The sequence below is a fragment of the Colias eurytheme genome, chromosome 25, assembly GCF_061535395.1.
Source record: "Colias eurytheme isolate Ceu_HAF_F1 chromosome 25, ilColEury1 Martin Lab GWU primary, whole genome shotgun sequence".
NCBI lineage: Eukaryota > Metazoa > Arthropoda > Insecta > Lepidoptera > Pieridae > Colias > Colias eurytheme.
In genome coordinates, this window is record NC_143004.1 from 7,946,254 (window position 1) to 7,972,393 (window position 26,140).

At 35.0% G+C, this 26,140-nt stretch overlaps 1 protein-coding gene across 5 annotated transcripts in view; it reads left to right on the top strand.

Annotated features, from left to right (window-relative positions):
• Rhp (GTP-Rho-binding protein rhophilin) overlaps nt 1-26,140 on the top strand; it is a 78,952-nt gene that overhangs the window by 50,471 nt on the left and 2,341 nt on the right. For all 5 annotated transcript variants that reach the window (XM_090115997.1, XM_090115998.1, XM_090115999.1 and 2 more), the window contains exons 3-12: nt 13,357-13,473; nt 17,015-17,142; nt 20,077-20,230; nt 20,659-20,800; nt 21,118-21,209; nt 21,602-21,751; nt 22,961-23,119; nt 24,067-24,250; nt 24,750-24,867; nt 25,310-25,425. In XM_090115997.1, the coding sequence (XP_089972123.1) occupies nt 13,357-13,473; nt 17,015-17,142; nt 20,077-20,230; nt 20,659-20,800; nt 21,118-21,209; nt 21,602-21,751; nt 22,961-23,119; nt 24,067-24,250; nt 24,750-24,867; nt 25,310-25,425 (1,360 nt within the window). The remainder of the gene's footprint in view (nt 1-13,356; nt 13,474-17,014; nt 17,143-20,076; nt 20,231-20,658; nt 20,801-21,117; nt 21,210-21,601; nt 21,752-22,960; nt 23,120-24,066; nt 24,251-24,749; nt 24,868-25,309; nt 25,426-26,140) is intronic.

The window sequence follows — 26,140 nt, forward strand, 5'->3', positions numbered from 1 at the left end:
AGAGGGTAACTTGGATTAACACATAGGATAGGTTTTATCCCGGAAATCCCACGGGAACGGGAACTATGCGGGTTTTCCTTTGAAAACGCGGGCGAAGCCGCGGGCGGAAATCTGTGTTTAATATAATATTATTATGTTAATTTTATAGCAGCATTGCCCTCCGTTGTGATCATTTTATGTTATGATATGACAGCCATTTCTCACAAAAATCATCGTCTATTTTACTTAAAAGTTTTATTTTCGCTAGAAAATTTCCAAAGTCAAAATAAAGTCCCAGTCTGTTGGGCACAAAAAGCAGAACACCTACTTATCCGTTAAGAAAATAAATCAAGGAATGAATTTACTATGAAATGTGCCTTACTCTACAAACTTCTGTGGTAAATCACTACATAGTATAAAACAAAGTCGCTTTCTCTTTCCCTATGTCCCTATGTATGCCTAAATCTTTAAAACAACGTAACGGATTTTGAAACGGTTTCTTTACTAGATAGAGTGATTCAAGAGGAAGGTTTTAGTATATAATTTATTAGGTTTTAGACAAAGCGGGCGAAGCCGCGGGTCAAGCTAGTAATAAATATCCTGTTATTTGTTTCCATAGTAATAATAATAATTGGACACGCAATTCTCTGCCAAGAAAACATTACCTACTTAAATAAATTTTCATGCATTTACTTTGCGAGTTATTTTATTGATTTGTATATTCATTTATTTGTTAACAGCAACATTGGTTCAGTAAAAACTAGGATATAGCAACTTGATATTCGTAAATATAAAAATACTTTTATAGGTATATATTATTATAGGTATACTAGCTGTGCCCCGCGGTTTTACCCGCATTGCTCCGCTCCTATTGGTCTTAGCGTGATGATATATAGCCTATTATAACCTTCCTCGATAAATGGGCTATCTAACCCCGACAGATTTTTTTCAAATCGGACCAGTAGTTCCTGAGATTAGCGCGTTCAAACAAACAAACTCTTCAGCTTTATAATACTAGTATACCTAGATTTATAAAGTTTCCGTACGTTTATGTCCGCTTATCTTTAATTGGATTTGACAAGCAATATGTTTCAATATTTTAACGATAACCTAATTTTTTACGGTCTAGGTATTTAAAAGTTAATTTTACGCTGAATTTCACCTCATTTAATACTTTTAATCATTATTAATTTAATTATAAACACTCGTGACTTCTTACATGTTAATTCACCAAATGAGTAAAATGTATTAGATTTGTCTTAACCAAATGCATCCAACATCTATACTAATATTATAAAGCTGAAGAGTTTGTTTGTTTGTTTGTTTGTTTGTTTGTTTGTTTGAACGCACTAATCTCGGGAACTACTGGTCCGATTTGAAAAATTCTTTCGGTGTTAGATAGCCCATTTATCGAAGAAGGTTATGGGCTATATTTCATCACGCTACGGGCAACAGGAGTGGAGCCACGGGGGTGAAACCGCGCGGAGCAGCTAGTGTAAGATATACAATGACGTAATGTTTTACTAATGATTACATCAATTTAGATTACATTGTTTTATTTCAAATAGTGAAGTGTTTATTTCCATTGTACCAAAAATGTTATAAGTAGATATGTAAGAGCCTAGTTAGCTTGGAAATATAAACATTCAAATCATATTTCTAAATCAAACACGATCTTTTACACAATTTAAGAAGAAAATAACATTTTATGGAGTAAGATCTGTAAAATCATCTATCTTCTATAATATAAAAATGAATCCCAAAATGCAAGCGTAACTCCCCCAAAAGGTAAGCGCATAACTTGAGAACGGCTGAACCGATTTCGTTGATTCTTTTTTTATTAGTTATATTCCTTGAAGTACGAAGATGGTTCTTACGTAGAGAAAACGTAAATATGTACCACGGGCGAAGCCGGGGCGGACTGCTAGTTTACAATAAAATCAAATGCTGATTCGCCAGACGTTGTCCAGTCTTCGCGCGACCTGCCACAAAGCCTGAAGTTTATATAATTGATTGGTTAAGAACCAATCAATTATATAAACTTTTGGCGCAAAATTCTTTAATAAAATCCTCCTCCCGACAATAACACACTCAACAAAAAAGCTCGCTAAACATTGGTGAAAACAGAATCAAAATAAATCGGTGCAGTAGTTTTCCAGATTATCACGAGGAGTTTTTATAATATGCAGTTATATACTACCCAATGTATGCGAAGTTTCTTGCCGCTTCTTCTCTTTTTGAAACTGCTTTCCGAATCGGTGGTAAATTATTATTCTTCTGTATTTTGACGATTCAAAAGCGCTTCTAAACAAAGTCTATTTGAATCTTCTTATATATAAAAACTAGCGACCCGCCCCGGCTTCGCACGGGTGCAATGCTGATACTAAATACACTACAGAAAAATTGTGAACGTTGTATAGGTATAAAAATATAGCGGCCCGCTCCGGCATCGCAATTCGCACGGGTATAAAAACATAGCCGGGCGGCCGCAAACGCTACGTCCCGCAATTTTTAAATCTGTAATATCTTCGAAAATATTCACTTAAATCATGCGGTGTAAAGGGCCATATAGATCTATATTAAATGAACAATGTATCCATGGTATTTAATTGCTTAAGGATTAATGTTGTATTGGTTAAAATCGCTTCGAAAATTAGCCATTATTTGTCGTAAAAAGTAAATGACAAAAAAAAGTTATTGTGGGTTATCCATAAGAGATAGACATATACCATCGCGGACTTTTCTGTAGACCTTTTCAATGTGTATAATATGTACTTAGTACATTATTTTGATAAAACTCGTAGGGTTCAGCCTGCGTTTGCAATGTAAGCGGAATAAATGTAATTTTTTACGACATCACATTAGAAACCTCAAAAATAACAGTACTTCTCCACTACTTAATGGATCTTATTATACATATAAACCTTCCTCTTGAATCACTCTATCTATTAAAAAAAACCGCATCAAAATCCGTTGCGTAGTTTCAAAGATTTAAGCGTAGGGGAGACCGGGGATGGTTGGCTATATGGGCAGGTAGACTAAACAACAATAACTCGCCACCATCACGTGTTTTTCATCAACCAATCACGAGCGACGATGCCTCCCTACGACCCGCTAACTTGTGTGAAGTGAACCGCCGCAGTCGCGTGGCGTTCGTGAGTGGCATCACATGTTGTATTTTTGGTCTCGGTAAGTAACTTTTTTCGTTCGTACTTTTTTTGTTATTGTGTCTTTGGATCTATTAGAAACAATGCTGTTGTTATGTCAAATGTAAATATGATAATTTTATTCTATATTACACAGTATTGCTTCTATGTTAGTGCCAGAGTTTGCATATGATACGCAGATGAAATTCAAAATGGCGTCAGGGGTTGGTTGACTAATTTTGTTCGGGGTAGGTAGACTAATTGGACAACCAACCCCTTTATAATAAGTATAACATTTTATCATTTATTTAAAGAATTGTGTGGGCTAATGTGCATCATCAATGTAAACACTATTATAGTCTTCTCTCACATACTAAATTACAGTTGTATCTTTACAGAAAATGAGGACGTACAAAAGAAAATCTGAAAGGGGTGATGTACCAAAAGATATCATAGAAAGAGCTTGCCACGCAGTAATCTTCGATAATAATAGCATCAACGCCACATTAAAGAAATACCAAATTCCATACAAAACGTTGCATCGTTATGTGACTAAAATAAACATAAACAAAAGCTAGAACAATATCCGAACCTCGGGAAAGCTGATTTGACCCTGGACACGGCGGTGTACATAAAAAATAGGCAGGTATTTAGCGATGACGAAGAAAATAAACTGGTAGCTTATTTGAAGACGGCTGCTGACATTTATTATGGATTAACATCGTATGAGACACGCAAGTTTGCATTTGAATACGCAAAAAAGAATGATAAAACTGTACCTGAATCTTGGAATACAAAATTAATGGCTGGCGAAGATTGGCTTGGTAATTTCTTAAAACGTCATCCCTCGTTATCAATAAGATCACCTCAACCTACAAGCCTGTCTAGAGCTACGTCGTTCAACAAACAAAATGTAAGTGAGTTCTTTGTTAACTTGAAAACAGTTTACGAACGATTAAATCTAAGCCCAGGTGATATTTGGAATGTTGATGAGATGGGACTTACAACAGTCCATGTGCCTAATAGAGTCATAGCTCGCCGGGGTATTAAAAATTTGGGTAAAATGACTTCGGCTGAAAGAGGCACTTTAGTGACAATTGCAGTAGCAATTTCAGCTCTCGGCAACATGGTTCCCCCGTTTTTTGTTTTTCCAAGAGTACATTTCAAGGAGCATTTTCTTAAGGCGGGTCCTATAGGTTCAGAAGATGACGCTAACCCATCTGAGTGGATGAAAGAAGAAAATTTCATAAAGTACGCAAAGCATTTTGTGAAACACGTGAAACCCAGTAAAGAAAAGCCTATTCTTCTGCTCTTGGACAACCACGACTCACATTTATCAATCGAGGTGCTGGATTATTTCAAAAACAATGGGATTACAGTTTTGTCATTCCCCCTCATTGTATCCACAAACTACCTTTTACCTTTAATAAAGTTCTTTATTAACCGAGAATGGATCTCAAATTTAAGTTTGTTTATAATTAAATAAAAAGTTTCTATCATTTAGTACATTTTAATGTTTTATTTTATACTAATCCTCTTTATTTACACTAATTACTGCCTAGGTCAACCTACCCCATGCCTATAGTCAACTTACCCCGGACATGGGGTAGGTTGACCAAGCGTCAGGGGTTTAGAAAATCGACTAAATAAATATTATAATGATAAATATATAGGTTAAAGATTAGTAATTTAGGTACCTGAATAGTTCTTCTATCTGTATCAACTGCTATTTTTGTTATATACAGTTAAACATCAGAGATATACGAGCTTAAGTCAAAAGTTAGTCAACCATCCCCGGTCTCCCCTACAAAGGGACATAGGGACATAGGGACATAGGGACAGGGAAAGCGACTTTGTTTTATACTATGTAGTGATGAATCGCAAAATGTGTTGGTAAGCGCATAACTCGAGAACGGCTGAACCGATTTCGATAATTCTTTTTTTATTATATTCCTTGAAGTACGAGGATGGTTCTTATGTAGAGAAAACGTAAACATGTACCACGGGCGAAGCCGGGGCGGACCGCTAGTTACCTAATAAATGTTTGAGTTTGTACTCTACTATATGTATCAAGTATTTTACCCTTTACTTTACAAACGAAGTCATGCGCGGAGTTCAAATCCCGTTAGGCTCAGCAGCTATGGCTAGCAACAATTAGTGGCCGAAGAAATTGTTTTCCGCGTTACGGTATATTATGTAAAGTGCACTACGAGTTATTGGCTCTAAATAAGAAAACTATTGTGATCATTTGTGAGCATTTCTAGTATCTACGTACGATTGTGAATTTAAGACATTAGTGCATCGGTGTTAAGTTTAAACATACTTTTTTTTAGTGTTGTAGAACTTTTTATTACTATCTTATTTGTTATAATATAGAAATGAAGAGATTTTCTCAATGTTTCTTTCTTTCTATTTAAAATATTAAGTTATTCGTTAATTCCTCTATCGTAATTATCGACACGAAAAAATCACGTAAGTAGATAATAATTAATGTCCTTTTGCGTTAGGTATGGTCCAATTTATGATATAGGTATGCGACAACTGTCCTATAAATTCATTCATTCCTCCTTTATCAAGTCGATTAAAGAAGTCCAAATAACATGCTATGTAGTAATGTACCTAAACATACTTACAAATGTTCGAATTAGTTTTACTTCACTTTCATTTGTTTCCTATACAAAATAAATTCTCTTAATCACGTTTACTTTCGTCTGTCTGTTCGCATCAATATTGCAAACAGCTATCCATATTAGCACATTAAATTGACAGAATAAATAATTCAGATGGAATACTAGTACATTCGAATGTTGGTAAATTTCTAAAGAAGAGAAAATACGATGCCTCACTGCATGACAATTGTACCTTCAACTTGAGGTGTGGCCTATGGGTAAATGTTTACGGTCCACACAAATAACGAGGTAAGGTATGATTAAACTAGTTTATGCCTAACAATGATATAAAGTGAAATTAAAATCCATACTAATATTATAAATGCGAAAGTAACTCTGTCTGTCTGTCTGTCTGTTACTCAATCACACCTTAACTACTGAACCAATTTGCATGAAATTTGGTATAGAGATATTTTGATACCCGAGAAAGGACATAGGATAGGTTTTATCCCGGAAATCCTACGGGAACGGGTTTTTCTTTGAAAACGCGGACGAAGCCGCGGGCGGAAAGCTAGTACAAAATAAACGCGAAAGTTTGAAAGTAAATATTATGGATTTTATTGATGTTACTTTCACGTAAAAACTATTGGACCGATTTGGATGAAACTTTACAGGAACGTAGGTTATACATGAGCTATGGAAACATATTAAGATGGTCATACCGCAAAAAGGAAAACTAGGTAACTGTGAAATTGCTAAACTGTGTGCAGATTGTAATATTACCTATAATAACTATTTTTTAAACAGCTGAGAGCGTGACTAGGGTTAATCCCGTAATTAACAAAAAACGTATCATCAACTTATTATGAAATACGCCATCGTGAAAGTATCAAACAAAATCAGACAAGATTAAAACTATGTTTATTAAATAACACGTTATCGCGATTAAATTAACGGGCTAGTCACGACTCACGACCGCGAAACATTTCGTTCTATTTTTTATCTATGGCTCGTGTGCCGTTATCTATTCTCACCATATATTATCTGTAATTTATTACTTTTGGCGCGAAGACGTCATTTATTTGCGTAACTTGACAGTTTTGATGAAAAATATTAATGTGCAAGTGATTTTAACATCAATATTTGTAAAAGTTTTAATGGACTCTTAATTTCTCGAAAAGAAAAGAAAACATGGATATTAATTACATGTAATTTGATTTATGTAAAACTTGCCGTAAATGTAAGGATTTGTATGCGTTATATTTTTGAACGTCATGGTAAGAAGTCACATAAAATATTTTTGTTTCAATAAACGGTAAAATAACCTCATTCAGAAGTATACCAGTTTTACACATCTTCTTCTCTTATATATAAAAATGAATCGCAAAATGTGTTGGTAAGCGCATAACTCGAGAACGGCTGAACCGATTTCGATAATTCTTTTTTTATTATATTCCTTGAAGTACGAGGATGGTTTTTATGTAGAGAAAACGTAAATATGTACCTACCACGGGCGAAGCCGGGGCGGACCGCTAGTTTAGTATATACAACTTAATAATGCATCTTGATGCGATTCTATCATTCCAATCAACTAGGTACGTCATTCCACGAAGACTACCTATCATAAATGTTTATTTTTCAAATTCACGATAACAGAAACAACCGATTCTCTTTTAAATAATATTTACAATTCCACGCCAAAAACGTTTTATGTTTATAAATAAAAAACTATAACATATTACACGAACATAAAACCCTGAGGTAAAACCGCAATAAAACGAAATTGCCGCCATTTATATCTGTCATTGTGACAGCTCGAGTCAAGTGTCAACTGTCATTTCAACTTTTTTTTAAGGACGTTCCGAGTTACGCAATGGCTCATTAGGGCCATTTAAAATAAGTACCGCCACGGGCGAATGGCAAATTACATTTCTTTATTTTCCATACCTTAGCGAAATTCTTTTTTAATGATACGCTCAAACAAAGTTAATATTATCCTTTAAATGTAGGCGTGCTTTGAAAAATATGCGGGTACAAAATGTGCAATATTTTTATGTAATTTGCATTAATTCAATTTATTAATAGAGTGTAATTTATATTTGTATGTAGGTTTCTTTTTCACGTGCCTGGCATTAATTTTGTGTTACATAAATTAATTACATCGTTGATATAATGGTTAAAATTGTTATACAACCGTACAATTTTGGAAATCTACTTAACCGATTCTAAACATAGGTCTACAATTAAATAGTTTGGAAAATCCAAAAGTGCACGCCTCATAATTTTTTTTAAATAATTATTATTTTTGTTTATTTAATAACAATTAAACCACATCGAATCAGACCCTGAAAAATGAAAGGGTTCTATTCCTGAGCATACTCAAGCGTAAGAGAAAAAAAAAGACTCGATTAGTAAAGTATTTCGGTCGCTATCGTGTTAACAAGAAAAAGGATCCGCACATACAGACACACGGACGTCCAAGACAGAACTTTTTTAAACTGTTTTTTAACTAGTTTAAATAACAAAAATGACATCAAAAATATCATAAACGTTAAAAATAGTGTTTTTTCTTAATATGTGTGTGTATGTATTATCTTACAAGTGCAATGTATGATACATAAAGACATTTTAAGTTTGAAAAATCAGATGTTTTGCGCGAAGTGACAGTAGTACCCACCTCAACGCTTCGCTTATGAGGCGTGCAATAACATGATAAACTTAAACTCGAACATTTATTTATTCAATAAGACCTCTTGTAGAAGCACTTATGAATCGCCATAACATAGTTTTACCTTTTATCACCGTAAACCTATTAATCCTGAAAATTTTTGTTCTAAAGTATTAGAATCGTATTAGAATGCAATACTAGCTTTCCACCTGCGGCTTTCCTGCTTTGTCCACCACTAATAAAATCTTCCTCGAGAATCACTCTATTAAAAAAAACCGCATCAAAATCCGTTGCATAGTTTTAAAGATTTAAGCATACATAGGGATATAGGGATAGATCTAAACTATAATATTATAAAGCTGAAAAGTTTGTTTGAACGTGCTAATCTCAGGAACTACTGGTCCGATTTGCAAAATTCTTTCGATGTTAGATAGTCCATTTATCACTCTTAGAACAACAGGAGCGGAGCAATGCCGGTAAAACCGCGGGGTACAAATAGTGTAGTGCTAACAAGAACCAATAAGAATCATGTGAACTACGGCATAGGATTCAAATCACGTTCAGAGAACAATAGTGTTGTGATATGATCGATAACGCTTCTCAAAATAGACTACTCGAGTTTCTGAGCTTGAACTTTATTGGCATAACACATTTTGCTTATTGTTGCTTATTGTTGCATTTTTTCTCGTCTTCCCTTACATCATACATGAATACATGACACATCGAAGTATGTGAAATAGAATTTTGTCATTTGTGTTGCAGTTTGTAGGGCAGGTAGGTAAGCATGGCGTTTAGTTAAATATAGCATTGTCTAGAAATATATGGGTAACTAATTATAATACTTCAACTGTTATAATGTAACGTTTTACATTCTTCTTATTTTTACATAAGAATCATAGTGTTCTATACACTGGCATCAGTGGCATCGTAACGTAAAAAGAGATCAATGATGACGAATTTTAGTTTTTTAGTGTCCGACGATCCTACCAATTTTACTCGCAGAAATTCCTATACCTTTATGTAACTATCTAAGAGATTTCCTACCTTTTCAATTCTGCATACAGCAACCATACATTGGATTCTAAACGCGATTTATTCATTACTAGCTTTCCGCCCGCGGCTTCGCCCGCGTTTTCAGAGAAAAACCCGTTCTCGTAGGATTTCCGGGATAAAACCTATCCTATGTCCTTTCTCGGGTATCAAAATATATCTATACCAAATTTCATGCAAATTGGTTCAGTAGTTCAGGCGTGATTGAGTAACAGACAGACAGACAGAGTTACTTTCGCATTTATAATATTAGTATGGATACCTAGGTATATATACCCGACATTTCGCACACTTTGTCACGGGGAGACCACGCTCGCTGCAAAGTGTGCTAATAAATCTCGTTTAAAATCGGTTAAAATCTTTATTTTCTAAATGTATAATGCTCACGTAAAATTAAACACTAGAAAAAACCATATATTGGCTGATTTTCGCTCTAATACTCTAATAGATACAAAAATCAAAGTCATGAAGCAATCAATGCCCAATAGCATACATACCTACATGTCGTGTCGCAATCGACATGCTCCGTAAATTATATGCGTTGTAATTTATTGTACTATGCAAAACAGATTCTTTTGATTGTAATGCGGTTTCTATTTGTTAATTGTGTTAGTGGTGTTTATGGAGTAATGTTATTGACTAGCTGCGCTTCGCGGTTTTACCCGCGTGGCGTGCCTATAGCCTTCCTCGATAAATGAGCTATCTAACACCGAATTTTTCAAATCGGACCAGTAGATCCTGAGATTAGCGCGCTCAAACAAACAAACAAACAAACTCTTCGGCTTTATAAATTCGGCCACACCTCCGTGTCCGTCGGAGTGGGGAGCGTGAGGTTTTTTCGTTACGGAATTTCTCGATTTGGTCCCCGCGCTCAAGGCCCGCGGTAGAAGTTATGCAAAAGCTTAAAATCATTTTATAGTAGGGGAATAAGAAGAAATGCCAGTGGCGTACGACACACAAGAAGGACAGGCAGACATATCAACAGTTAATTTCACAATTAAATATATATTAAAATTAGATTTTAAGTAAACAAAATCAATCATTTTCATTTCCAATACCTGAACCACCCGGTTTAGCCGTGAAAACGAATACATACCATACGTCCATATACAGCATCTAATCTAATAAATATTATAAAGGCGAAAGTTTGTAAGGATGGATGTATGGATGTTTGTTACTCTTTCACGTAAAAACTACTGAACCGATTTCAATGAAATTTAGCACACATATAGATGGTAACTTGGATTAACACATAGGATAGTTTTTATCCCGGAAATCCCACGGGAACGGGAACTATGCGGGTTTTCCTTTGCAAACGAGGGCAAAGCCGCGGGCGGAAATCTAGTTTGTAATATGTATTAGTATGGATTACACTTCCCTCTTTATATTTCCGTAATAAAAACTTAAATGTTATAAAGTAAGTAATATAATTCCTTAGAAGAAACCGCACAATACAAAAACCTCGGCATTGTGCATGACAAGAATATCAATGAGTATTTAACATAAACTTCTTTTTAAATTACTATAAAGTTTCAACTTAATTTTATTTATATTCACGTAGTACGTGAATTATTAATTGAACAGAAACAATTATAAAGCTGAAATAAAGTTGTAATAAGGCTGTAATAAAGTTTTATGCTCTCTTATAATATTATTTAGTAACCCTAGCCTAATAACTTGACAGATTATGCTTAAGTTTATAATATACGGATAGAAAATAACTAGAAATGACAAATTTCAACAGATTTGGTTATCTCGTACTAAAATTCCTACTAATATTATAAATGAGAATGTTTTTCACGATACTATTTCACGCAAACACTACTGAACCGATAACAATGAAATTTGATATGTAGATAGCGGAAGATTCAGAATAAGACATAGGCTTTTATCCAGGATATATATCCAGGCTATATACCACAGGAACGGGAACTGTGCGGATTTTCTTGGAAAACTTGGGCGAGGCCGCGGCCGCATATCTAGTAAGATGTATATTTGATTCTATTTAAGCTCTATTAAAAATCCTCTTCTCAGCCAAAGTATCTTTATCAAACCTTTTCTTTAAATTTTGACATCAAACTATTTCAAACAATAAGAAACACATACAATTACACTATTAAAATTAATGTTATCGACCGCGATCGACGTTGCAAATAACAATTTGGTTCAAGGTATATTACCACCATAATAGCAACAGCTCTTGACCAAGGCATACCTATAAGTTAACTAATATTTTAAATGCAAAAGTTCGTCTTTTTATCTGTGCACCGAATTGAATAAAAATTAAAATGAAAAAAGCTCAAGAGCCAGCCTCAAACATAGTAATATTAATATTAACACCTAAAAAGCTTAAATAGGGAATGAAAGTCTTTGTCCATAGCTTTATTTGCGGATGAAACCACAGGAAACAGGTAAAGTAAAATATACATAATAATTAGGTATGAGATATGTATATTTTCTCCATACATTGCGTAATGAAATAATCAATTATCACAAGACTTTGCCCGCGGCTTCACTTATATCAAACCTATGTGTATGATATAAAATGAAACATTTGTTATTAATGCATATATTTTGTTAAAATATAGTTTATACTATAATTGTGTTGTAGCAATATTTAAGTGTTGTTAAATATCGTGGAATAGCCCGTAATTAATTACAACGAGATGATGCCCCCGGCTTTGCGTAATGGCTATAATATCAAAGAATGTGTTAAATAGATGACATACGTACATAATGATGGACTTAGAATAGTTTTATTTTTTCTAAATTTTGATTTTAAAAGAATTTAATTTATAACTAAGTAAATTTTTGTACACAAAAATCGTGCAATCAGCGTTTTGCTAGATATAATTTTATTTCTTGAAAATCAGTTCATTGTTTTAGATCTCTAATTATAGGTTATAATTACCTACTTATTTGTTAATCACGTGAAAGTGTTAAAATCGTATATTATTCACATTCAAGGACTCAATGTAATGTAAGAATTTTTATAAAGCTGAATAGTTTGTTTGTTTGAACACGCTAATCTCGGGAACTACCGGTCCGATTTGGAAAATTCTTTCGGTGTTAGATTTATCAAGGAAGGCTATAAGCTATATATCATCACGCTAAGACTAACAGGAGCGGAGCACTGCTGACAAAATCGCAGAGAACAGCTAGTTACGTCTAAAGCTAAACCGAATTTTTGTTTCATACCCTTATCTAACGCTCTGCATTGTACAAAAAAACATCTTTAATAATATGTATGATGGCGATGCGTGGAAGAAACGTTGAAATAAGTAACACTAGTAAATCGTAATAACACTATCGAGAACTTATAGATAGAAACTACATAACTCGTCCAATTGCGTCTCATTGCAATTTGTCAATATCGTCATAATCGCATGAAAATGTATGAAACAGTGAAAGTAGATCGAATTGCGACGTCGGTATGCGACCGGCGCGTGCGCATCGATGTTCATCTCTGTGATGACATGGTGTGGTAAAATCAAATTAAGTTTATAGGGCAGGTACAATTTATTAGGTTATTAATTGAAAATGAAAATGAAAAAACATTTATGTAGAATTAATTGAAAACAATTAAACAGAACAATCCATTAACTATAGCCATTTGTATAGTTACAAAATGATTATACTTACCTACATATTTTTCACGCCTTTTCACAGTTTATAGGTAATTTATAAGCCACAGAGTTCTACAATACAAGCATAAATTAATATTATGAAAAGTATCAGAAAGATTATCAAATAGAAACGATTGCCTAACAACTTAAATTCATTGACTGGTAACGTATAAGTATTGAATAAACTCAAATAACCTATATTCGCTGCTCCTGTAGGTTTCCTGTCTTACTCAATTATTTGTAACTCATAAATAACCAATAATTTGCTTTGTCCCCAGGGCTCCGACCCGCGCATCGCGACGTGCCGCGGCCGGCTGCAGACTCGCCGCTGCCAACTCAACCAGGAGATTAATAAGGAACTGCGCTTGAGGGCTGGCGCTGAGAATTTATTTAAGGTAAGGAATAAGGATTAAAGGTCATGTGACGTCACGCTGCATAAATCTAAAGTACCAATACCTTTGAACTGTGTAATCAATAATACTGCGGCTATGGACCGACGCTGAGAATCTTGTTAGTAATAAGAGCAAAGGCCATGTAATTGTCTTAGTAATTTAATTTTTATTAGGATGTTATGTCCTCTGATTATAACCCTCTTATTTTTGCCTTGTGGGCAACACGTAGGTTTAGAGCTTAAAGCTTTTCTCTATACAGGGTGTCCCACTATTGGTATACTAAGCGCGAAGGGACTTGTAGTTTTGCATACACCGATCACGTAAAAAAACACATACTTAAACAACAAAATTACGTCAAAAAATTTTTGCTAAATTTTTCCTGAAAATCCATGCTTTCTGCTCTAGCTTCGCGCAGCCGTCATATACAGCGGTATATGACGAGAAAAACGTCTCTAATGTGAGAATTTTGTCTATGAAAATAGAATCTTAAACGATAGCTTACGTGCTGGTGGCAAAAATGGGCGGGTTGCCTGTTAGGGGTGTACACATAGAGTTTTAAGAATTCATCTATTTGAAAAAAAATGCGTCTGGAATTTTATAAGCATTTTTTACGTACTCAGCGTATGCAAAACTATAACCTCCTATGAGCGTAGTATACCAACAGTGGGACACCCTGTATACACAGTTAGCATGCCACCTCTTTAATTAACCCTTTAATTTTTTCCCTCCTCATATACTTTTCTCAATGTAACGAAAAATATCACACCTGTTGCGATAAAAACTTAGTTATTACAAACGAATTCATGAATAACTATTTCATAAAGTTATAAAATATCTTAAATATTATAAAATACAGATTAATTACTTCTAAATTGCGACATTAATCGATGAAATAGAAAATGGCTTCGTTTAAAATAATGACTCCATCCAATTATTTGTGACGAAAATTTCTTCAGTCATGGCGTCTCTTGCATTAATTTTTCGCGGCTATTAGAACCTTAACATTTTTATTTTGGACCAATCGATTTTCTAGTCTATTTATTACTTGGCACTATCACTATTTATTATATTTTGATTTATATTATTAAAACTACATAATAGACCGGACTCTCAGTGGAGTTTCGTTTGCAAAAATAGCGGACCTAAATCTGACTTCTGATATATATTGTATAGATCCCAGACATCCTATAGACAGATGTTGCCAACCAGTTCTGTGGTCCCCCTCTCCCCACCCCGATAATTAAATATGGCATACAAAGAAAAAAATAAAAATTTCCAAAACATGCCCATCAAATGAAAGAGCTTATTGAGTAGATCACGAATATATAGCATACTATAACATTTCTTACAGTTTCTCTAAGATTTTTTAGAAAATTTACGAAAATGATCCATTTTTTAGTTAACTTTAAACCACTATAGATTGAAAACTCATCAATATATTTTTTAAATTATTATTTTAAATAATTAACAATAGTCCATTGTTTACGATTCAATAGTTCGTACAGTGAAATTCGTGTAAAAATTCGTGATCTACTCAATAAGCTCTTTCATTTGATACCCCACACGGCATGTTTTGGAAATTTTTATTTTTTTCTTTGTATGCCATATTTAATTACCGGGGTGGGGAGAGGGGGACCACAAAACTGGTTAGCAACATCTGTCTATAGGATGTCTGGGATCGATACAATATATATCAGAAGTCAGATTTAGGTCCGCTATTTTTGCAAACGAACATCTCCTTGGAGCCTGCTCTATAAATCAGTATTGTTTTGAAATTGAATGTACAAATTAATATATTTAAAATGTTTACACTGCTTACATTGTTATAATTACTTACTACCGACACGAGACAATAAAAACTGTTGCAATCTAAATAAAATACTACATTGAATTAAGAATCTTCAAAGATAATCTCAAGCAAACTGTAGGTATTAATAAAACGAAATACTTCTGAAAACATAAAGTATCAATTACCATGTTCCATCCAAAGATATTGTTGCATCTTATCTACCTCTATACTAATATCACAGCTAATATTATAAAGCTGAAGAGTTTGTTTGTTCGTTTGTTTGTTTGAACCCGCTAAAACTACTGGTCCGATTTGAAAAATTCTTTCGGTGTTGGATAGCCCATTTATCTAGGAAGGCTATATATCACGCTAAGACCAACAGGAGCGGAGCAATGCGGGTGAAACCGCGGGGAAGAGCTAGTTCTTGTTATATTAAAAGACACTTAAGACTAGGTTCAAGATGTCCCCCTCATGAGTCCATGACAAGTGAAGGTCATAGGTCAGAGCACGGCGGGTCACACTTGGCTAGCTATATACAGGAAATAAGTCATTATGGCGTAACTTGAACCTAAGTTACAACGGTTGACATGAAACTTTAAACTTTCTTATATTAGTCACGTTTTTAACACGCTTATAGTGCTTCACCTGTATGTTTGTTTGTCAATTGTAAAATATAATGTCTTTTCAGATACATTATATGTATTTTACACTAGCGGTCCGCCCCGGCTTCGCCCGTGGTACATATTTACGTTTTCTCTACATAAGAACCATCCTCGTACTTCAAGGAATATAATAAAAAAGGAATTATCAAAATCGGTTCAGCCGTTCTCGAGTTATATGCGCTTACCAACACATTTTGCGATTCATTTTTATATATAAGACTAGCGGTCCGCCCCGGCTTCGCCCGTGGTACATGTTTACGTTTTCTCTACATAAGAACCATCCTGGTACTTCAAGGAATATAATGAAAAAAGAATTATCGAAATCGGTTCAGCCGTTCTCGAGTTATGCGCTTACCAACACATTTTGCGATTCATTTTTATATAAGACTAGCGGTCCGCCCCGGCTTCGCCCGTGGTACATATTTACGTTTTCTCTACACAAAAACCATCCTCGTACTTCAAGGAATATAATAAAAAAAGAATTATCGAAATCGGTTCAGCCGTTCTCGAGTTATGCGCTTACCAACACATTTTGCGATTCATTTTTATATATAAGAAGATTATTAGATGACCCAACAAAACAAGAGAAACAAAATATAGTCCCGATTAACTTATATTTCAAGCGATAAAACGGTGAAAACCGTATCCAATTGATGGTGAACAATCTGAATCTTTTTAAAATTAATATTTTTTTTTTTGTGACTTTCGATACTTAACTTTTAGTGGTTTTTAAATAAGACTTCCCTAGATATTATCTTAATAAATTTTGTCACGATGTTTGTGATTTGTCCACTAAGATCTCCTAAACTACTGAACCGCTTTTAATTAAATTTTGCAGACTGTGTACAGTTTTTTCTAAATTAAAAGATAGGATATTATATCTCAATTTCGATAAAAAATAGGACCGGCTAGAAAACCAATTATATAGTGACCTACATATGTTAATATGTATTATATTTTATTACAATTTAAAATATGCGTATTCAAATTACGACAAAGAGCCATTAAATGCAAAACCAATTAATTTGTATATCACCTATACAATTTTTTGTACATACTGCATTGCAGTTATAATAATAATTTTCACTTGCAGGCAACAACGAACAGAAAACTGCGTGAGACAGTCGCCTTGGAGCTTAGCTTCGTGAACTCAAACTTACAGCTGCTGAAGGAGCAACTGGCTGAGTTGAACTCATCTGTGGAATTATACCAAAACGATAGGTACGTATTTAGAAATACTAGTATTATTAAAAGTACCTATAACATTTTTTTTTTAGGTACCAATATTATATATTTTTAAGAATAAAAAAATGCGATCACGAGATGGGATTCGAAGTTCGAACCCGCGTCTTTTGCCATTCTGGGGTGACGACAATCGAATTTTTGCTATAATTCTTTAAAAATGTATGAAGCATTTAAATGCTATAAAATTAAAATATTTTTTTAGGACATATAACTATTTAACCAAATTCAAAAATTATTTGACCAATAGAAAAATACAGGTTTTTGAATCAACGAGACAATTTTGAATAGGTTCATGTTTGATAATAGCAATCGTATTTATCTCAAAAATTACCAATTACGTGTTAAATTAATATTATAGGAATTACCCTATAATCAACAATCCAAAAGCACCTCATATAATTAGGTAAAAACAAAAAATTCAGAAACCCAGCTAACCACGATAACAAACATACAAATACATATAATTTCATCCACCAATCAGCGTCCAGAAAGAAAAAATAAAAAATAAAACAAAGTAATAGCATAGTAATTTCTTAAAGAAGCCGTAAAATTAAATAAACCACATATTGTAGTTCATTTCATATCAAACACGACCTGTTTGACACGATGATGTGTAATTTAAGACATCGCTTCTCAATCTATACATATATGTATATAAAGAAAATTGGAGTGTCTGTTTGTAAAATTAAAATATATTAACCGCCTTTTACAAAATGCATATGGATGTATACACGGTATATATTATGTACCAAAATAGTAATTTTTCAAATTTTCGTCTGTCTGTTTGTTTGTTCCGGCTAATCTCTGGAACGTCTGGACTTATTTAAGTTTAGAATGTAATTTGGAATCAAAATAAGGCAGGATAATTAAATGTTTTCTTTTTTCAAATATCAACACCTAAAATATTGAAAGATGTAAGATTTTCCCATGGTTTTGTTCTGGTGAAACCTATTAACCTAACTCAGATAGTATTTTATAACTATTAATCCTTCATATTTATTATATTAATAAAAATTAATTTCTAGTTCAGAATTTTGAATATTTTATAATGATCTTGATTTATTAACAAAATTGTAAACTAAAACGTTCTAAAACATTTCCAGTTTCAGAGTGTATTATGTTAATACTAAAATAAATTAGAATTTTATGTGCATCTTTCCGCCACATTTGATTTATTATAATTAGTTTGATTCTAAATGCATCTTAATCGTGTATAATACGCCAATAAATTAATAACAAATAAATAATAATCAATATTTAAACCAAAGAACGATAAAAAAACCGGCCAAGTGCGAGTCGGACTCGCGCACGAAGTGTTCCGTACCTTCTATGTTTTTATAGCGGCAACAGAAATATACATTATTTGTGAAAATTTCAACTTTCTAGCTATCACGGTTTATCAGCCTGGAGACAGACAGACAACGAAGTCTCAGTAATAGGGTTCCGTTTTCGGTACGGAACCCTAAAAAGCATTATATTTGTTATTTAACTCATTCCAATAGAAAGCGAATCTGCGGACAGAAAACTAGTCATGTATAAATGTATCCTGATATTTAAACTGAACTAATACAGTTTGAGAAACATCCACCTAGATAATGATTGTACCATGCTCAAACATAAATAATCCTGCCATTAAAGGTAATTGTGGATGTCCTTTACTTGCCGTCAATTATATTACACCGTGGATAATCACTGTTATAGTGTCAATAAGATACATTGTAGAATAATGGGGTTCTATTTTCCTCCATGATCCTGAGGCTCAGTGGTTTGAGCCAGAGGACGGGTTCAATCCCGTAGCGGGAACACAGTAAGTGATGAATGAATGAATGAATGACCACTTCATTTGCACCAGTAACAAAATAATAACAAAAACACAAACAATAGAAATACGTACAAAAAGGCGGCCTTATCGATAATACAGCGATCTCTTCTAGGCAACCAAGTGATGGAACTTTTATTTTTCTACTGCCTATTGTTGTAAAATTGGTCAGACAGACACGGCATTTTCATATTTCAATTTTTCAAACCTTATTTTCATTGAATGCAGTGATTTATTTATGTACTTTTCTGCCCAGTTTCTATGTATAAGGGCTTTTATTAGTTTAGAAGATAGTGTTGGGCAAAATTATCGTTATAGCTTATTGGCAAATTGGGAAAACCCTTTGAAAACCCCAAGATACATACCACTACAAACTTTCTACCTATTTCGTGTGAACCACTAAGATATTACACCGTATTTATGTAATTTAAGCAATTTGAAGCGGCTGTTAAAAGTAATTGTCGCAAAAACCGAGCAATGCTCATGTAATAGGTACTTGGAACAGGGTTTGTTTTTATTAAATTCCCTTAACGTAATGTGCCGTAACAACTTAGGGGCAATGTGGTCTTTATGTAATAGGATTTGTGATTCATGGTAATGTAATGTTGGTAATGAAGGTGTTATATTTTTAAGATTGCAGTATTGTCAAGCTGTTATAGGCTGGTCTGACCTTTAATTGGGGTGGTTAAGTTTGTTTTCTATCTAAATTGAAGTTAGTCTTAAACATTGCTATGAGCGTGGAAGAAGAAGTCCACAAGATTGCAAGACATGCAAGATTTGGGAATTCTGTTACAACTGAAGTTAAAAGTTTTGAGAAATTGAAACTGTCAGAAACTTTATCCGTTGTATTAAAATACGGGGTAATAATATACATAGCATATATTCCTAATACTTGTTCAGCTATTTACACAATATTATTTTTGATGACGCGCGTCACACACGGTGAAGATACATAATATTTTATGTTAAGATTCTCTAATATAATCCTAAAATATTCCTTTGAAACATCCATATATTTTGATCAAATAATTGATAATTATTTCGTTTTTACCCCTACAATAACAAATAAATAAACACCACTTTCTTCACAGCAAAGAATGCGTCATGCCAATGATACCTCTAGGCTTGAAGGAGACAAAAGAAGTGGACTTCAGGGAGCCGTTTAAAGACTTCATTTTAGAACATTATAGTGAAGATGCAGCTACTTATGAAGATGCCATCTCGGATTTTATGGATATGAGACAGGTATATGAGAAATCTGTTTGTATTTTAAGAGGGAATGGGTTAAAACATCTCAGTTCTGATTTCGAGGTTTGGTTATAGAAATTTTAAACATAAAAGCTCAAGTTATTTGGAAAACTAATTAACCTGTTGTTAATGAATTATTTACATTATTTTAGTGTGCTTTAGTACTTTAGTTATTATTTCAATTCAATTTATTCAATTTAATAATATGTACATTCTATCGATTTATTTAAAGTTGTTGTTCATCTGTTTCGTCATTATTATAGTTATTATAGTAATATAATAAAAAGTTCAGAATTGTTGAGAGCTACCGTTACATCCCTTATACTACAGATTGTTGTTACATGAGGGACTTCATTTATTTTACTTCAATGTAAATCAGCGAGATTCCTGTAAAAAGAACCTACTTACATAAAATAAATTTCCAGGCTATAAGAACCCCAGTCCGTTCAACAGCGGGTGTAGCTCTACTTTTCAAATACTACAACCAGCTGTACTATATCGAGAGGCGGTTCTTCCCGCCTGATAGATCTCTGGGCGTTTACTTCGAGTGGTTCGACTCTTTGACAGGTAATGGTTATAACGGATTTAAAATGCGATTTATTTACAGTAAATTTTTTGATTGATATAGCGGTAATAATTCCCCATATTCAATTAGGAATTATTGAGGATGTCCTAATTATGTAAGAAACGGAAAAGTTTACCCATATTCAAAATAAGAAAGATGTCCGTTATTACCGTATTATGTATCCAACTTTTATTATGTCCTTTTAAAATTTTGTTTTCTATTCGAGTTTATGAAATGAATATGTTTCTTTTTGTTTTACATAGTATGACGGCAACCTAAACCTTAGGCATTTTGATAACAAAATATAATCTTTTTTCAGGAGTACCCTCATGTCAGAGGACGGTGGCATTTGAAAAAGCATGCGTACTTTTCAACATTGCAGGAATATACACACAGATTGGAGCTAAACAGGTATTTAATGTTTTATTGTATCACACTAGAACATTTAGTTTAAAAATGCAGTTAATTTGTAAAATTTTAATTTATATCTAAACACTGTTCAATACTGACTGTTGCCACTGCTGTATCAAATACATTAACATTTTTTGTGTCACACTATTTCGTCAAATAATTTTTTTCCATCCTTTTTTAAATTTGTCATAGTGAAAAGGTGCTCAAAACTTACCATACACATATTAAACCTAATATTAGGCTGATCCACGTAGATCGAGCTGTGTTGCGAGTCAATCAAATGCAATTGCAGCGCAAAGCAGTTCGGTCTGTATAGGCATGGCTTGGTCGAGGGAAACAGTTGCTATTCTGGTCAAGTAACGTCAATTACAACGTTTTAATGTTTGTCCCAGGACCGTCAAACGTGCGCTGGTCTGGACGGAGCAGTGGACGCTCTGCTCCGAGCAGCGGGCACACTGCGCTACATACACGAGAACTTCACCAACGCGCCCTCCGTCGACCTCGCCGCGCACACGCTGCTCGTGCTCGGCACGCTCATGACTGTGAGCTCTACCGCTCTATATACACACATACACCGCTCTACCGCTCTATATACACACATACACCGCTCTACCGCTCTATATACACACATACACCGCTCTACCGCTCTATATACACACATACACCGCTCTACCGCTCTATATACACACATACACCGCTCTACCGCTCTATATACACACATACACCGCTCTACCGCTCTATATACACACATACACCGCTCTACCGTCCTATATACACACATACACCGCTCTACCGCTCTATATACGCATATTCACCGCTCTACCGCTCTATATACGCACATACACCGCTCTACCGCTCTATATACACACATACACCGCTCTACTGCTCTATATACGCACATTCACCGCTCTACCGCTCTATATACGCACATACACCGCTCTACCGCTCTATATACACACATACACCGCTCTACCGTCCTATATACACACATACACCGCTCTACCGCTCTATATACGCACATTCACCGCTCTACCGCTCTATATACGCACATACACCGCTCTATATACACACATACACCGCTCTTCCGCTCTATATACACACATACACCGCTCTCCCGTCCTCCCGCTCTCCCGCCCTAACCGTAAACCGCTTTCCCGCTATCCGGCCCTACCGCTAAACCGCTTTCCCGCTATCCCGCCCTACCGCTAAACCGCTTTCCCGCTATCCCGCCCTACCGCTATCCCGCCCTACCGCTAAACCGCTTTCCCGCTATCCCGCCCTACTCATACCCGCCCTACCGCTATCCCGCCCTACTGCTCTCCCGCCCTACCGCTATCCCGCCCTACAGCTCTCCCGCCCTACCGCTATCCCGCCCTACTGCTCTCCCGCCCTACCGCTATCCCGCCCTTCTGCTCTCCCGCCCTACCGCTATCCCGCCCTACTGCTCTCCCGCCCTACCGCTATCCCGCCCTACTGCTCTCCCGCCCTACCGCTATCCCGCCCTGCCGCTCACCCGCTCTACACGCCGCTCTACACACACACATACATGATAACTTCAGTCTTCACCACTATATCACTTACCGCGTTATCGCTCTACCGCTCTATCACTCTACAGCTCTACCATTCTACCGTTATACACGCCGTTCTATGTACAAATAGATTTAGATAATACTGTTTAGTTTTAAATCATGTCCTATATAGTATGCATAATTATTATTTATTCATTAATTCAATCTTATAATCATTTGCAGGCACAAGCCCGCGAATGTCTCTTCGAGAAGCTACAACTACAAGCTCGTGAAGCTTGTAGTGGCCGTGATAGAGAATTACGTGACGATTTGCACATGTGCCTCGACTTAGCACAGGAGAGTGCACAGCTTGCACATACTTATAGACAGCTGTATGATAAGGTAAGGGTTATAGAGCTCTAGGAGAGAAGGCATTATTTTGTTACCTGGTATAATCGAGCTCTGTATGTTGATAGAGTCGCCGTCTACCAACTCTATGATAAGGTGAGTGTAATGTAGAGCTCTATGTAGTAATAGAGCTATCTGAGTGTAATGTAGAGTTCTGTATGTTGATAGAGCTACAGCTCTGTGATAAGATGAGATTTATATACCAGCTCTACAAGATAAGAGAGCCATCTGGCGCCTGCTCTATCATAAGGTAAGGGTAATCTAGAGCTCTATATGTTCATAGAGCCTTTTCCAGAAGGGAGTTACGTGACGAATGACGATTGGCACATGTGCCTTGACTTAGCACAGGAGAGTGCACAACTTGCACATACTTATAGACAGCTGTATGATAAGGTAAGGGTAATATAAAAAAGATTCTACAGATGAAATAAACTTAAAATATTATAGAGTTCATGCAATTTAGAGAAAATTTCCAATTACAAAAGTCGTTGCCAAATTGAGAGCTGTGCTGCAACAGAACTACTACAATTACAATACACTACGTACAATTGAAGAGAAAGTAACGTTTACTATTTATTTAATTTAAAGACAATTTTAAAATGTAAAGTCCAATTTTACAACTTCTTAAAATAGAGTACATTTTATAAGGTACAGATTTCCAATTAATAAAGAGCTCATTATTTAATTGTGAGTTACCTCATTTTCAGAGCATTAATCTTTGTATGATGTACATTTTACTTCAGCGGTCAGTGTAAATAGGTCGCGTTTAACGCTACTAATAATTATATATGAATTACGTGGATTCGAGCGGATAGAGAGGGCACTGGCCACTGAGTCGCTGCTATGAATGAACTGCGCTTTGCCAGCTCGTATTTAATTAAAATATTACGTATTTAATAGTATTTAAAACCTCCCGACATTAACGAAAATATTACTTGCAGATGCAAACAGACGGCGTATTCAACTACGTGCCCTACTCCTGGGTGTCCCTCGTTCACGTGAAGTCAGAATTCTACAAAGCATTAGCCCATCAGTACTGTGGGACTGGACTCTTACATGCAAACACTCCGAGCCTTGCACGTGACCGCCTGGCTGCACTGTATGCGACTGACTGCAATCAGAACGGTATTATATACGACTACCCTCATTTGTGACAAAAAAAAACAAAAAATTGCAAAAAAAATTAGGGCTACCTTCACTTTCGACAAAAAAAATACAACTACCCTCACTTGTGACAAAAAAAAAACAAATATACGGCTACACTCACGTGTGACAAATATTTAGTGGGAAATAATATTGTGGGATGGGACTCTAACACGCGACCACCACCAGAATTGCTATATACCTACAACTACCCTCACTTGAGACAAAAATAAATAGTTAATTCGAAATTTATGCCTACAATGTACTGTGTTTATTTATTATATGTTGTTTTTATTATTAATTTCAGATTAACAGTTATCTAATGTGATAAGTACATTGCTTACCGCATATTTTTACTCTTGAGGAGGTGCACAAACACACGCACACAATAAATTTATGATATTATAACTCGAAACCATCCAATAAGCTGTTATTCCTCCAAAAAAAAAACACAAAAATTAATAAATACAAACCATTACAGGTTCCCTCTCAACATTCAAGTACGACGAGGACATAGACCACGTGGCATTAGGTCGAGCACACACGGCTGAAGCATTAGCTTTGTATGACGAAGCGTTGCGATTGCAGAGGATGTGCCGGTAAGTGGGATTTTTATTTTTTAAAGTGAAACTTTTATTACATCGTATCAAACTTTTTGGTCTGTGTAGCGCATGTCGCGTGTATCGCGGCTGCCGAGTAGGTATACCTACTCGGCACGCGACATGCGCTACACAAAGCAGTGTTCGGAACCGTTCGAACAGTTTCACTTTTACCGTGGTTTCATAAAACCACACAACATTTTTTTGATAATATGTATTATAAAGGTGAAGAGTTTGTTTGTTTGAACGCGCCAATCTCGGGAACTACTGGTCCGATTTGAACATTTATTTGTTCAATTAGACATTTTCTAGAAGCACTTTTGAATCGTCATAACATATTTGACAGATTTAAAGTTCGACTGTGTTTAAATTGTTTTGTGGTTATACCATAAATGTCAAAAAAACAACATATTAATTTAAATTCCTTTATATATTTATACAGTGAACTCCGCGATAAAGAAGCGCTAGCGCTAGTGGTGTGCGCACACAGAGAGCGAGCCGCGCGCGACAAGCACGAGCCCGACTTCGCGGAGCTGCTCGACGTGCCCGACATACTGCGTGAGTGCAGTACATTACACGAGTACATTTACATTACACTAGTACATTTACATTACACGAGTACATTTACATTACACTAGTACATTTACATTACACGAGTACATTTACATTACACGAATACATTTTCATTACACGAGTACATTTACATTACACGAGTACATGTACATTACATGAGTACATTTACATTGCATGAGTACATTTACATTACATGAGTACATATACATTGCATGAGTACATATACATTACATGAGTACATATACATTGCATGAGTACATATACATTGCATGAGTACATATACATTACACGAGTACATTTACATTACACGAGTACACATACATTACATGAGTACATATACATTGCATGAGTACATATACATTACATGAGTACATTTACATTACATGAGTACATATACATTGCATGAGTACATATACATTGAATGAGTACATATACATTACACGACTACATTTACATTACATGAGTACATATACATTGCATGAGTACATATACATTACACGAGTACACATACATTACATGAGTATATTTACATTACATGAATACATTTACATGACACGAGTACATATACATTACATGAGTACATGTACATTGCACGAGTACATAATATACATTACACAGTAGAATACAAACACACGTCGCATGAAAAATATCACACTACATATATCTTTCATGAAGAGATTGCTTTGCAATAAGACCGCCT